The following is a 13661-nucleotide window of genomic DNA, read 5'->3' on the forward strand; positions in this document are numbered from 1 at the left end:
ATGCATTTACCCAGCATAGCTTTTGATAAAGAAAATCGGATGGTGAAAAAAATAAATTTGATCAAAAAAAGAAGATAGTAATTGGCTTATATTATCACTAACATAAATTCCAAAATATGTTGGTATTTCTTTAAGGAAACAATTTCATAACTAAAATATTATCAAAGATATTTATTTAAATAGAATCAAATCAAAACAAACAAATATTTTTTTTCTTCACAGAATTTATATTACGATAATGATCAACAAATACTTTTGCCTTCTTTTACATATGTTTTTGTGAGGCTTTCTGTTCAAAATGAATGCAATTTTGGTGTTACCAAAGGGTCAAAAGGTGCTTTCCATATGGAGTATATACAGGGCATTGCCAAGAAAAAGGTTCTACTTTTCCAGATTGTTTGTAAAATATATAATATCAAGTTAAAGCGTCACATTTTTGCCACAATCCGCCCATATAATACTTTTCAAAGGGGTCACAAATCAGAAATGTACATTTCTTAAATATTTCTTCTCCTTTGGTTTTTCCCCCAACACCATCATTGGATCAATCGATATAAACATTTCACAACTTCCAATTTTTGAGATGCTGCCTTTGAACGTCCTCTCCTTTATATCCTTGAACTCAGTATCCAAGTGTGAATTCCAATCTTTTGTATTCTGACTCCAGTCTCATCCGCTCTTCTCACAGTTGGGCTGCGCCCTGCACTCTCTATCCTTCACTTTGTCCTTCTGTCCCTCTGTGCTCTTGGCGGCAGCAGAGTCCACAGCACCGTCCACTCTGAGTTCACTGGCAACAGCTCGCAGGGCTTTGAGCCTGTCCAGCCGTGGGCTCTGGGATCTCTGACGCTCCAGGCTCTCCTGACCCCCCTGAACCCTAACCTCTGACCCCTGACCTTCATCGCTGAGGGAGCTGAGCGAGCGCACGGCCAGCCTACCACGCTGCGCCTTATTGGACAGGGGACGCAGTGAGGTCATGTAGCCGGGGTTGTCCCCCGGGGAGCGGTCCGTGTCCCTGATGACCTCACACAGGTAGCGGGCCAGGTCCTGACTGGAGAAGGACAGGGACTTGTGGGAACGCCGCATTGCAATGGGAGAGGTGAGGGTGGCTGACCCGGACGGAGGGTGGGCCAGGCGCAGGGCGATTGCTGTGCTGCCGTTTTTGGGTCCATTTGGTCCTTTTGGTTTGGTCCCATTCTTCGTGTCTGGCGGCTTGGTCGTCTGAGGGTAGGAGATGATGCATTGTGGGTAGCTGTACCACAGTGACTGGGCTGGACTGGGCCGCAGAGACCTCTGTAACTCCACCATGTTGAAGGCATTCTGGAGAGTGAGAGAGGGAAAGAGATAGAAAGGGAGAGACAAAGACAGAGAGGGAGAGAGAAAGAGAGATGAAGAAGATTAGAGAGAGTTGTTTAGAGATGAGCTGCTTATAAAAACGAAGAGATTAATAGACAAAGAAAACACTCAACAGCAGGACCTGAATTTATAATAATATTTGACTATGAAATATTCCAGTCTGCTGTGCTTTTGACTGGAGAGGATTTTTTATTCTACCTAAGAAAAAAGCATGAGGCCTAAGTGGCAACGTTGGCAGCAACAGTCCCATTGATTGGCCTTGTAATTAATTATCTAATTGCAGTGGGAAAAAAGTGCTATTAAAGCAAATAGAGGCATTATTAAGGAGTATTGGTCTCTGACATCATTTTCCTAATGATTCTGCTAGGGTGGTTCTTTCGGTGTTAATTTCCAAGCCTCTACCAACACCAGTCCACCTGGTTTGGTAGAGCTGCCAGACGAACACTCACTATGTAAACTGTGACTCTGTGAATCTTCCCACGCCTTGCTTGGTTTATAAACAGTTTGTTTATCTATGGTTTGTATGGTTTCTCCTGTGCCTGTGAGTTGTGATCCTAATTTCCCTAAGGGAATCGATCAAGTTGTATTCTACTATATTCTGTATTGTAGTGGTTATGGAGAGATAATGGTAGTTGTGTTGAAGGACATACTGGGATTCAGAGTCTGTATCTGTACCTGGTCCTGCTCCCCTCCACCCTCCTCGTCATAGTTGAGCACGTTCTCTCGGATGTCCTCCCATTCTCCGTGGTGTGCGGAGACGTGGTAGACGCCCTCCTTCAGGCCCTTGTGTCTCCTCCAGCAGGAGTAGAGGGACAGGCCCAGCATCAGCACTGGGGGGGGGACAGAGAGCACGTTGGGAGGTGGACAGCGGACCGGGGGAGAGGGGTAGAAGGTTTCACCCAATGTTCTATCAGTTAACAATGTACAGAAAAAATTGCAGTGTCCTAGACAGAGTGTGCAATGATATTAAATGAAACGGATAGTGAAGCTTGGATTGGAGGGGAGAGAACCAGATACCCACATTTTGTGCACCACATTGGCTGCGTTGACACATGCAGCACTATTAGTCAATCTGACTAGTCAAAAGACTAGTGGGAAAAGAATTGGGCTGCCTGTGTAAAAAAAATCCATTGTAGTCCACTTATAGGCCTCGAGCGAGGTGGAAAAAGATATATAGATAGATGGACAGACTGGGGGCAGTGGCATTCAATATCATGCCGACACGTATGTTATATGTGCTGCAGCAGCACAACCCACTAGACCAGCCCCAGGCTCTAGAAAATATTTCTGACACCAAAATGGCCACCATACATCCACCCATACAGTAACTCGGATACCCAATACCTCTAAACCGGTCTTTCTTTGTAAAAAAAACAGTAAAGACGTATGATCCTTGTGGATAGGCAGAGTAAATTGCCACCACATTGTTCTATGCAATAATCCAGTCAGTCTGTCCTTATCAACATCGATGAGGACCTGGAGCTATAGGACAAAGCAACAGAGACTGAGACACCACGTTCTCCTGTATTTTCTATCCTATTTCAAAGACGACAACCTTTACACTTCTCTTCACAAAACCAACAATCTGCATGTCCAAGCCAAAGCCACTGTGGCCAGAGCTCCCAGGAATATCGAGAGAGCGTTGTAGGAATGTTGTAATAGCATTGTGTGAATGCTGCTAGAGCACTGACATCAATCACATCTATGTGTTGAATTATACAGTATGCTGCGCTGACCTTTAAAATCCATTAATCTCTACCAATATTTCTTCTACTGTCTGCCATCTCCCTCTCGCTTCCTTTCTCCTTTCTTTATCTGTCTCATTCTCTCCATCTTTCGCTCATTCTTGTTAGTCTCTTTGTGTTTCTTTCCTTCATTCTCCATGTCTCTTTTGACTCTGTACGGCTTTTATCTCTCACACTAAAGGTGATGCATCAGAACGGGTACGTTTTCTATCGCGTTTTGGTTTGGACGCATCGGTTCATCCATTTAATAATTGAGGGGTACATTGCAGCAGTTACACTGGAATTAAGTAATGGTTTACTGAACACATATGACACTCATCAAGGTCACTCAACTGAATAGGTTTTCAAAATCAGCAAAAATACATTTCATATAATTGGGGTTTGAATATTACTCACTGTCTGTGGCTGGAATTTGACTTTTAATTATTTGTCTCTACTCAAGGCACCCATAAGTCGTTAAATATTTATATTCTATATGATTATATCTCTATCATCCAGGGCCATCATGATGCACCAGAAAGTTATCGGACTCTTCCTAACATTGATTTTAGCCTGGTTCCAGATCATTTTGTGCTCTCTTGCCAACTTCTATGGTAATTGTAGCATGACAATGGCCACAGGATCATAGGAGTTGGCAAGAGAGCACAAACAGATCTGGAACCAGCTAACACTGACTGCAACAAGTGGAAAGGTAGACCTCCAGCTATGCCTACTCGGTGTGTGCTGGAGGTAGGTTTATTGTCAGGTTCTATTGATCAGCTAACCTTGCTGCATGCCCTCCACTGTGCCGTACAGACCCAGAGAAACACGATGGAATCCAGATGAGCTGGGATCCCAGCAGGTCTCAGAACTCCCCCTCAGCCACAATATTACCACCTCCACAGTGCTTACCATTTTCCTTTTTATCCACACACACCTCCAATCACCTGAACCTCACATCAAACACACAAACACACCTCTACGGGCCAATTAGTCAACACGCCCAGCAGTGGTGCTTTATCACACACACAGAGTCAGACGAACACACACACACACAAACATGCACACAGAAGGACGAACACACACACACCACAGGCGGCCAGTGGCACCTGAATTGGGGAGGATGGCTCATAGTAATGGCTGGAACGGAATACATGGAATGGTATCAAAAACGTGTTCGATAGCATTCACTCTATTCCCAACATTATTATGCCCCCTCCTCCCCTCAGCAGCCTCCTGTGACACACACACGCTTGACGATTCACAGATACAGACACGGACAGATAAGGACAAGGACATGACAGACAAGGACATGACAGACAAGTGTCCACAAACAAACACACACACACACACACACACACACACACACACACACACACACACACACACGACGATCAGTGGCAGTGCTGGTGTTGTTACATCTCTAAATATATTAACTCAGGCTGGAGAACAAACACAGCTCCTATCCATTTTCCATGATGCTGCTTTGAGGTTAGCCACCAAACATGGGGGTCTTGGGATGTTAGGTTTAATGTTTAAAGAAGGATTTTTAAGCCTTGAGACATGGATTTGGTATGTGTGCCTTTCAAATCAAATCAAATGTTATTTGTCACATGCGCCGAATACAACAGGTGTAGACCTTACAGTGAAATGCTTACTTACAAGCCCTTAACCAACAATGCAGTTTTAAGAAAATACCCCCAAAAGAAGTAAGAGATAGAACGACAAATAATTAAAGAGTAGCAGTAAAAAACAATAGCGGGGCTATATATAAGGGGTACTGGTACAGAGTCAATATGTCATTGTGTGTTAGTTTGTTGGTGATGTGGACGCCAAGGAACTTGAAACTCTCAACCTGCTCCACTGCAGCCCCATCGATGAGAATGGGGGCGTACTTTGGGGGCGTACTTTTTCCTGTAGTCCACAATCATCTCCTTTGTCTTGCTCACATTGAGGGAGAGGTTGTTGTCCTTGCACCACACGGCCAGGCCTCTGACCTCCTCCCTATATGCTGTCTCATTGTTGTCGGTGATCAGGCCTACCACCGTTGTGTCATCAGCAAACTTTATGATGGTGTTGGAGTCGTGCCTGGCCGTGCAGTCATGAGTGAACAGGGAGTACAGGAGGGGACTGAGCACGCACCACTGAGGGCCCCCAGTGTTGAGGATCAGCGTGGTGGACCCTTACCACCTGGTGGCGGCCCTTCAGGAAGTCCAGGATCCAGTTGCAGAGGGAGGTGTTTAGTCCCAGGGTCCTTAGCTCAGTGATGAGCTTTGAGGGCACTATGGTGTTGAACGCTGAGCTGTAGTCAATGAACAGCATTCTCACATAGGTGTTCCTTTTGTCCAGGTGGGAAAGGGCAGTGTGGAGTGCAATAGAGATTGCAAAATCTGTGGCTCTGTTGGTGCGGTATGCAAATTGGAGTGAGTCTAGGGTTTCTGGGATAATGGTGCTGATGTGAGCCATGACAAGCCTTTCAAAGCATTTCATGGCTACAGACGTGAACATTTCAAAGCATTTCATGGCTACAGACATGAGCATTTCAAAGCATTTCATGGCTACAGACAAAAGATTTAAGAGCCTTTGAACGGGGTATGGTAGTAGCTGCCAGGTGCACTGGTTTGTGTCAAGAACTGCAACGCCTCTGGGTTTTTCACGCTCGACAATTTCCAAGAATGGTCCATAACCTAAAGGACATCCAGCCAACTTGACACACCTGTGGGAAGCATTGGAGTCAACATGGGCCAGCATCCCTGTGGAATGCTTTCAACATCTTGTAGAGTCCATGCCCTGCCAAATTAAGGCTGTTCTGAGGGCAAAAGGGGGTGCAACTCAATATTAGGAAGGCGTTTTTTTATGTTTTGTACACTCAGTGTATAGCTAGATGGAAAAATGTATGATGACATGTCAGAAAGTAAATGATATTACACAACATATAACATGGAGTGAAAATATGAAAGGAGAAACAAAGGACAAGACAAAGACAGATGAGAGAAGGGAAATGTTGTGAGGTTTTATTAAGAAAAGTATGTTCTAGTACAAAAACACAGTCACTTTAACAACTATTTACATCCATTCTATATGGAAAGGAAATGTCCTCTTCATTGAATATCAAATCCAATGACACATACAGTAAAAATGTCAATGTAATGGACAATAAAGTTGTTCATTGCTGAATTTGAAACCCATTCAACAAGTGGGTAAGTATGCCTAAGTATGGCTAATGAAGCATACTTAGATGGCAAATTTTGCCTGTCTCTGGTTCTGTCAGTGGCAAATGTTGAACTTGGCAATCAGCCAGTCTGTGATGGGTTATGTAAATCTGAATTATGGATGATCACTTAAACTTTTATTGGAGTTTGAGGCAGAGGAGAAAAGACGGAGAGTTCCAGTTGAATTTAGCAGCAGGCCGTCAGCCCGCCTCAGTGTGTTGTGGGGGATGTGTGTTGTCTGTGACTTTTTGTCCAGGCGTTTGTTTGTCACTTGCGCACACACACACACACACACACACACACACACACACACACACACACACACACACACACACACACACACACACACACACACACACACACACACACACACAGACACCTCTGTCATCTCCAACAAGCCTTGTCTGATGCTGACTCGCTCCCTCAGTTATGACTTCAAGTAGGAGAACAACTTAAAACTTTAACAGTTATCAAAGGACCTCCAACCGCAGTATCCGGTTACAGACAGCCCGGTCTAAGAACTGTAGCCTGAGTCATGTTAGAGACAGAAGGTGTTGCTAGCTACTGAACTGTATTTCCCATCACAGAGATGATTCAAGAAAAGTTCATATAAACTCTTGGTGACCTCCCATTTCCATTTTGATATATTCAGGAATTCGCCTAATTCAAAAGGTCAAAGGTTTGAGTGCAGATTATAAATTCCAGGAACTAGAGTAACTACTAGGTAGCTTAGATGACTGCAACATGCAGTTTCATTTACATATTCAACACATGAATGTCCGTGAATGATGCCAAGGCCTCCGTTTGTTATCTTTGTAATTATCATATCAAATATTGAAGTATAGCATTTGATCTGTACCTCATGTGGCTGTTGCAATACACCAGCTACATGCCCCGGGGAGGTATTGTGCTGTTGAATCAGTTATAGAGGTAGCAGAGACTGTGTGTTGAATCGTCAGACCAATTTATAACTCTGTTTTTGATAGAGAGACTCATAAACTGTATACAAGTAGCTCTATGGAGAGATAGCCCGCTGCACTGGACACACCAACACAGCTTACTATGTGTCAGCAGCAAACATGGACACATTTAGATGAAAACGGTAGGAGAAAGTAAATGACAAAGAAATAGAAGAGAGAGATCAAATCTGACATAAACGGACGTAACAGGACTGGAATGACAAACAGACGAGATAAAAAAGTAAGGGAAAGGAGGATGACAAATAAAAGTCTGAATTCAAGAAAGACAAAATAAAGGAGGGCATGACTGAGGGGCCCCCAAACTTTTTTGAACTGTAACTCAGCGAAAGCTTTGGGGGTTTTATTGTGGCTCATAGAGTTATCAAAATTAATGTTTCTAGCCAGGACCCATGCAGCCCCACTGACTGAGGCCACTCACAGCTCCTGAGATCCATACTAAGAACACTTGGGGCTCAATTCCACCAAATCCACATTGCAGTATTTACGCAGTAGCTCTTTTCCCTATGGCCAAATAAAATCACAGATGGTTTTGGGTACTGCAAGAACCTATTACCAGGTAGACACCAGAGGAGGCTGGTGGGAAGAGCTATAGGAGGATGGGCTCACTGTAATGGCTGGAATGGAATAAATGGAACGGAGTCAAACATGTGGTTTCCAGATCTTTGTTGTGTTTTATACCGTTACATTAATTCTATTCCAGCCATTACAATGAGCCTGTCCTCTTATAGCTCCTCCCACCAGCCTCCTCTGGTAGACACACCTCACCGATTGAAGCTTCCAGTTTTTAGAACTAGAAATCTGCGTATCCAGCAAGGTTGGGTAGGTTACTTTCTAAATATAATCATTAAAGTTACTAGTTACCCGTCCAAAATTGTAATCAGTAACATCACTTTTGAATTACCCATAAATGAATGTTGCATTTTACTTTATGGGTTGGTTATGTAGGCTTGTTCTAGCCCATTGCTTTCTACTACAAATAATAATATGATTAGGCTCTATCTTTACATTAAAAACCAGTCTGTCAGATTTCCAGTCATTACAATTCATTTAATAGCTCTTGATCTTCAAGAAAAATAAATGGAAATATGGGAATATAGATTAGCCAAATTGTTTTACCTGAGAATAACCCCAAAACGAAGGACTTATTACTGATTATGATTTTGTTGTCATGGAGGACTGGTTGGGCTAATTGCTTTGAGTTGAAAAATAAATGTTGCTCTCATGGAATGGCATGCTTTGAGCACTACTGAAAAGTACTGTTTGCATCTAAAAAATGTCTGTTATATGCTGCATTAGTTATTGGCCTATTGTTTACCTTTTTGTTGGTGACACTTTAAAATGTTGATACTTTTCAGCCGTATAAGTCTATGGTGCATGAGGTTAGGCATATGGATACATATTTTTTAATCACCATGAATTAGATTGAGCTTAAAAACACCACTCGTGGCCTTAAATCAAACTCCTTTTTGACAGTATGGAGTATACCACACAATACCATAGAGTTTAGAAGGGAGTAACTGCCTCAAACCTTTATTACATAGGCTGGGATCCGCACTATATAGCTGTTGCAAGAGTGCATTTTTCACTGGCTGTCCACTGGTTGCAAAAACAATGATTGATAGGCATCATAAACTTCTTCAATTCAACCATTATTGGGTTAAAATCTCTGGCGTAGCTCACAAGCCCACGCAATGGGGGGGGGGGGCACAAGCTTTGGGGTCCCCCAACCCCTCAAAAATAAAAACATGTTTGGAGGACGGCCCCCCAGATAGCATATCAATACGTCATAAGCCATGAAATGCCAATGTCCAGAGCAAATTATCCCAATTTCAAACTCTCCCTAAAAATCCCATAGGGATGCTGCCCAGCAGCGTTGCAGTTCTTGACACACTCAAACCAGTGCACCTGGCACCTACTACGATACCCTGTTCGAGGGCACTTAAATATTTTGTCTTGACCATTCACCCTCTGAATGGCACACAAACACAATCCATGTGTCAATTGTGTCAAGACTTAAAAATCCTTCTTTAAACTGTCACCTCCCCTTCATCTACACTGATTTAAGTGAATTTACCAGTTACCATCAATAAGGGATCATAGCTTTTACCTGGATTCACCTGGTCATGTCATGGAAATGTTGTTTCTAATGTCTTGTACACTCAGTGAACATTTGTGAAAACCCACCCACAACCAAAACCAGATGAAACCAAATCAGAGAATAAAGATGAAAGATGGCATTTTCACCACAGGTAGTAGACAACGTAGTCCATATAGTTACCTAGGAAGGCCAGGACACAGATACTGATGGCAAACGCAGAGCTGAGGCTCAGAGTGTTGTTGTCGTTGTTGTGGTAGAGCGTCAGAGAGACCTCACAGTGGCGCCCACGGTAGCCCTCCGAGCAGTGACACGAGTACTTGGCAGGCGAGTGGGCCACACAGGTGCCGTGGCGACAGGGCCTGCTGACGCACAGCGTGTAGACGCACACCTTACTCGAGTCATTCTCCTTCGTCATGTAACCAGGGGGGCACCTGTGGAGATGCAAATAAGGACGAGGTTGTGGAGAGTGTGATTCATTCACCTGAACTGGATGGAAATAACTTTTAATTATAAGGGATAGGAATAGCCGTCCTGGCACTGTGAAAATCTCAGCCAGGTCACCCGTGATACAAGTCAGTATTCGACTTTCAACTATGTCTGAGGACATCGGGAGATGATGTGGAAACTGGCTACTAAGTACCCCCGAGTGGACATCCCATGGTGATGAAAGGCCTCAGAGATGTTTCACATGCTCTGATCCCAGCTAGGGACGACAGGAAACACTGGAGTCCAGGGGAGTTTAAAGACGCTGGCAGCTTAGACACTCCCTGTCACTACGGTTAGCTTTATTTCCTCAGGTTGACACACCGCTAGGATTCTCAAAAGAGCTGAGTCATTGCAGGGGGGGGGTTCTCTAAGTGCGTCGTTAAGCCATGTGTCGATACTGATAGGATCTAAAGAAAAGCAGCCCTGTTCTTGAATCAGCTTTCTCCATTCAAATCTTACCTTAACATTAGAATTATTCCACAGTACTGATGACGGATCAGGCGAGATATTACCACCTACGGCTGCAAATAGGCTATTGAGGCAGCTTATTACTCTTACCCAATAATTATGCACAAAATCATAGATTGGGCACATCATTGCGCACATGTTGTCACACATCATGAAACACATTGAGGCAAACATTACAGACATTTTAATCCTTCACTTGTTTGTAACAATTGCAAACACTTAGGTAACTTTTTATTTTTAGTTAACTTCATTCTGAGTTAAGGTTATGACGATAATCTTAATGCTGCGAAAGCTTTGGAAATTGTATTTGTCATAGAATTCTGAAACAACAGGTGTAGACTAACAGTGAATTGCTTACTTACGGGCCCTTCCCAACAATGCAGAGATTAAATACACAGAGTAATGATAACTTGGCTATATAGTATATTGACACCCTTACATGGACACCCTTTCAAATTAGTGGATTCGGCTATTTCAGCCACACCCCTTGCTGACAGGTGTATAAAATCGAGCACACAGCCATGCAATCTCCATTCATCAACATTGGCAGTAGAATGGTCTTACTTAAGAGCTCAGTGACTTTCAACGTGGTACCGTCATAGGATGCCAACTTTCCAACAAGTCAGTTTGTCAAATTTCTTCCCTGCTAGAGCTACCCGTCATCTGTTATTTTGAAGTGGAAATATCTAGGATCAACAACGGCTCAGCCACGAAGTGGTAGGCCACACAAGCACACAGAACATGACCGCCTAGGGCTGAAGTGTGTAGTGCATAAAAATCGTCTGTCTTCAGTTACAACACTCACTACGAGTTCCGAACTGCCTCTGGAAGCAGCATCAGCTATTCATCAGGAGCTTCATGAAATGGGTTTCCATGGCCGAGCAGCCGTACACAAGCCTGAGATCACCATGCACAATGCCAAGTGTCGGCTGGAGTGGTGTAAAGCTTGCCGCCATTGTACTTAGGAGCAGTGGAAATGCGTTATCTGGAGTGATGACTCATGCTTCACCATCTGGCAGTCCGACGGACTAATCTGGGTTTGGCGAATACCAGGAGAACGCTACCTGCCCGAATGCATAGTGCCAACTGTAAAGTTTGGTGGAGGAGGAATAATGGTCTGGGGCTGTTTTTCATGGTTTGGGCTAGGCCCCTTAGTTCCAGTGAAGGGAAATCTTAACGCTACAGCATACAATGACATTCTAGACAATTCTGTGCTTCCAACTTTGTGGTAACAGTTTGGGGAAGGCCCCTTTCCTGTTTCAGCATGACAATGCTCCCGTGCACAAAGCAAGGTCCATACAAAAATGGTTTGTCGAGATCGGCGAAGAAGAACTTGATTGGCCTGCACAGAGCCCTGACCTCAACCCCATCAAACACCTTTGGGATGAATTAGAATGCCGACTGCGAGCCATGCCTAATCGCCAAACATCAGTGCCCGACCTCAGTAATGCTCGTGACTGAATGAACGCAAGTCCCCGCAGCAATGTTCCAACATCTAGTGGAAAGCCTTTCCAGAAGAGTGAAGGCTGTTATAGCAGCAAAAGGGGGACCAACGCCATATTAATGCCCATGATTTTGGAATGAGATGTTCAACGAAGAGGTGTCCACATACTTTTAGTCTTGTAGTGTATGTATATATAGGTAGGGATAAAGTGACTAGGCAACAGGATAGATAATAAACAGCAACAGAAGCGTATGTGATAAGTCAAATTAGTTAGGGCGAAAAGGGTCAATGCAGATAGTTAATACCTAGCTGTTCAGGGTCATGTTGGTTCCAGACTCTGTGCATCGGTACCTCTTGCCATGCTGTAGCAGAGAGAACAGAGACTTGGGTGGCTTTGACAATTTTTAGGGACTTCCTCTGACACCGCCTGGTATAGAAGTCCTGGATGGCAAGGAGCTCGACCCCAGTGATGTACTGGGGCGTACACACTATCCCCTGTAGCGTTTTATGGTCGGATGCCAAGTAGTTGCCATACCAAGTGGTGGTGCAGCCAGTCAAGATGCTCTCAATGGTGCAGCCTCATGGGGGGTAATGTGCATTGTCGTGCCCTCTTCACGACTGTGTTGGTGTGTTTGGACCATGATATTTCCTTACTGATGTGGACACAGAGGAACTTGAAGCTTGACCTGCCCCACTACAGCCCCGTTGATGTGGATGGGGCTGTGCTCGTCCCTCCATTTCCTGTAGTCCATGATCAGCTCCTTTGTCTTGCCGACGTTGTGGGAGAGGTTGTTGTCCTGGCACCACGCTTCCAGTTCTCTGACCTCCTCCTTGTAGGCTGTCTCATAGTCATCGGTAATCAGGCCTACCACCGTTGTGTTGTCAGCAAACTTAATAATGGTGTTGGAGTGGTATGTGGCCACGCAGTCATGGGTGAAAAGGGAGTACAGGAGGGGACTAAGCACGCACCCCTGATGGTCCCCCATGTTTGAGGGTCAGCGTGGTGGATGTGTTGTTGCCTATCCACACCACCTGGGGCGGCCCGTCAGGAAGTCCTGAATCTGAATCCAGAGAGAGGGTCCTCTGTTTCATCCCAGGGTCCTTAGTTTAGTGTTGAGCTTGGAGAGGACTATGGTTTTGAACAGTGAGCTCTAATAAATGAACAACATTCTCACGTAGGTCTTCCTTTTGTCCACATGGGAAAGGACACCGTGGCGTGTAACAGAGATTGCGTCACCTGTGGATCTCTTGGGGCAGTATGCGAATTGAAGTGTGTCCAGGGTATCTGGAATGATGCTGTTGATATGAGCCATGACCGCTGATCAGCATTTCAAAGCATTTCATGGCTACAGACGTGAGTGCTACGGGACGATAGTCATTTAGACAGGTTACCTTGGCGTTCTTGGGCGCAGGGACTATAGTGGTCTGCTTGAAACAGGTATTACAGACTGGGTCAGGGAGTGGTTGAAAATGTCAGTGAAGACTCTTGCCAGCTGGTCAGCGCCTGCTCTGAGTACGCATCCCGGTAATCCATCTGGCCCTGCGGCGTTGTGAATGTTATGTTAACCTGTGTTTATGTCTTACTCACATCGGCTACAGAGAGCTTGATCAAACAGTTATCCAGAACAGCTGGTGCTCTCATGCATGCTTCAGTGTTGCTACCCTCAAAGCAAGCATAGGAGCTATTTAGCTCTTCTGGTAGGCCAGCGTCACAGGACAAGTCACGGTTGGGTTTCCCGTTGTAATCCATGATAGTTTGCAAGCCCTGACACATCTGACAAGCATCAGAGCTGGTGTAGTAGGATTCGATCTTGGTCCTGTATTGACTTCTTGCCTGTTGGATGTTTTGTCGGAGGGCATAGGGGATGTCTTATAAGCGTCCTGATTAGTGTCCCG

General features: G+C 44.5%; 1 protein-coding gene across 1 annotated transcript in view; it reads right to left on the minus strand.

Annotated features, from left to right (window-relative positions):
* Positions 1-220: 220 nt before the first annotated feature.
* LOC106573283 (neural-cadherin) overlaps positions 221-13661 on the minus strand; it is a 100536-nt gene continuing 87095 nt past the window's right edge. The window contains exons 31-33 of the mRNA XM_045697139.1: positions 9548-9798; positions 2029-2183; positions 221-1317 (exon numbers count right to left, since the gene is read on the minus strand). Of these exons, the coding sequence (XP_045553095.1) occupies positions 670-1317; positions 2029-2183; positions 9548-9798 (1054 nt within the window). The 3' untranslated portion in view covers positions 221-669. The remainder of the gene's footprint in view (positions 1318-2028; positions 2184-9547; positions 9799-13661) is intronic.

This window comes from Salmo salar, chromosome ssa16 (genome assembly GCF_905237065.1).
Source record: "Salmo salar chromosome ssa16, Ssal_v3.1, whole genome shotgun sequence".
NCBI classification, from domain to species: domain Eukaryota; kingdom Metazoa; phylum Chordata; class Actinopteri; order Salmoniformes; family Salmonidae; genus Salmo; species Salmo salar.